The sequence below is a fragment of the Pteropus vampyrus genome, unplaced genomic scaffold, assembly GCF_000151845.1.
Source record: "Pteropus vampyrus isolate Shadow unplaced genomic scaffold, Pvam_2.0 Scaffold124, whole genome shotgun sequence".
Classification (NCBI taxonomy): Eukaryota; Metazoa; Chordata; class Mammalia; order Chiroptera; family Pteropodidae; genus Pteropus; species Pteropus vampyrus.
The window spans coordinates 963,324-965,281 of NW_011888905.1; the positions used below are offsets into that span (position 1 = coordinate 963,324).

Sequence of the window (1,958 nt, forward strand, 5' to 3'; positions counted from 1 at the left end):
GAACCCCTCCCTGCCTAGGGCGGGGGGACCCAGGATGGGGGAGAGGGGCAAGGTGAGGCTGGGTCGGGGTGGACGTGAACACACGCGGACTGGCTGAACCACTCGGCGAGAGAGCAGTGGGAAGACTCAGCATGGCGGGCAGCACACGGAGAGCGGGCCGCACAGAGACACGAGGAAGAGAGAGCCGCAGGACGAGACTGGCAGAGAGAGACAGGCGAGGGGGACAGATAAGGAAAGGGGGGCGGAGAGCCAGAGAAAGCGAGACAGGGAGCTGAAGGAGGAGCAGGAAGCGGGCGCGGGGGACCGCGGAGCCCCGGGGCCCGGCACCCGGGACTTCCTGGGAACTCGGCCGTCTGGCAAGGGCACGTCAGCGGGCACCCCCTCCCGCACACAGCACGCCAGGGTCCCTGACTCACTGCCTGTCCCGGAGCCCTCCCCCTCTACCCTCTTACTTCCCCCGGCTTGTGGGAGCCGGGGCCAGCCCGAGCGGCCCTCCCCTCCTCCCCCCTCCGCAGCCTCCCTCAGCCCCAGCAGGACAGCGGGGGGGAGGGGGGGGTCAGGTCCTCAGTCCCCTGAGGCCTGGGGAATAACCTCCAGAGACTCTGAGGGAGAGAAGGTCCCTTCCTGCCCACCCGCGGTCCTGCCCAGAGGATTCTGAGTGAGGGGACCCGGGGCGGGGCGGGCACGCAGTGGCGGGGTGTGCGAGCTCTCAGGCAGCCTGCTCCAAGCTGCCTGGTTCGTTTGCATTCACAATCAATCTGTCTGTTCCAGTCCATTATCTCCTCGTTGGCTCTGTGAGGGAGGGCGGAGGGGGCTGTGCAGGCGGAGGCAGGGGTCAGGCCGCCGCCCCGCCCGAGGGGCTTCTCAGTTCTCCGCCCGGCAGGCCTCCTGGTCCCAGCCCCTGGCTGGGCCCACCTGGGGCTTGGAAGGGCCTGGCAAGCGAGCACCCTCGTGGGAATATCCAGCCGGGAGCCTGGCCCTGGTTCGAAGGCCCAGGGCGATGGGCGTTCGGGAATGGGGTGTCGGCCGATCGCACGCCCCCTCCCGTTGTGGAGAGACCTAGGCCCAGAACAAGACAGGGGCCTCGCTCCTCCCGGTCTCCCTAGGGCCATTAGAGAGATTGAGTACCTTCCCGTTAATTGCCCGAGCTACCCGAGTAACTCAGTGCCAATTATCGCAGGCTGCTCAAGTGACTTCCAGACAGCGGTGGCCCCGCCTCAGCTACCTCCAGGACGTCCATCCCGCCTGAGGCCAGCATTCCTCGCCACCCTCTGGGCCCCGGGCCACAGGGGAGGATGTTCCAGCAGGTCCTTCTCTCTCCTAGAAGTCTTGCTGGCCCCACCGGCCACACAGAATACTCAAGTATTTTCTAGTCATCACCATGTGATTGATGCTCGAGTACCTCCGGGCCAATTATTCCAGAGTACTGCTGTAGGTTTCACCAGCTGCTAAAAAGTACTTGAGTGTTTTGAAACGGATTACCACCCCAGGATGCTGGAGATCGCTCCCAGTTTGGGCCCTGACTTCCTGCCCCAGACGGAGACAAGGGGAGGAAGGGAGGCGGGGGTGGGGGTGGAGGTCAGGAGGGTGGGTCTCATCTCCTACATCCAAATCAAGGGTGGTGGGGACAAGAGGTGGTGGACACGGGGAGAGGGCCTGGTCACCAAGCTATGATTCCGCACCGCCTTCCACTTTTCCATCTCCATCCCCAGTTCCGGGGAGGAGGTGGGGTTCCCTGGTCACAACGGGGAAGGGCGTGGGGCTAGTTTCCCCATGAAGACAGGGTAAGGCCGGAAAGGTGCCAAACTGCAGGGCGGTCCGCTCCGCGAGGCAGAGGTGGCGCTCCTGCCTGAGCTCCAGGACGCGGCTCTGGGACGCGGGCCTGCCTCAGACCTGGTCCACGGGGAGCCCCCATGCTCTCCCCAAGCCGGCGCCCCGGCTGCACCGAGCACTAGGCA

The 1,958-nt window shown here is 65.5% G+C and overlaps 1 protein-coding gene across 1 annotated transcript in view; it reads right to left on the reverse strand.

The window, feature by feature from the left end:
* The window catches only part of NTRK1 (neurotrophic receptor tyrosine kinase 1), a 15,649-nt gene extending 14,409 nt beyond the window's left edge, over positions 1–1,240 (reverse strand). Inside the window, exon 1 of the mRNA XM_023534289.1 lies at positions 1,203–1,240. Coding sequence (XP_023390057.1) covers positions 1,203–1,240 — 38 coding nt within the window. The remainder of the gene's footprint in view (positions 1–1,202) is intronic.
* Between the last annotated feature and the right edge of the window lie 718 nt (positions 1,241–1,958).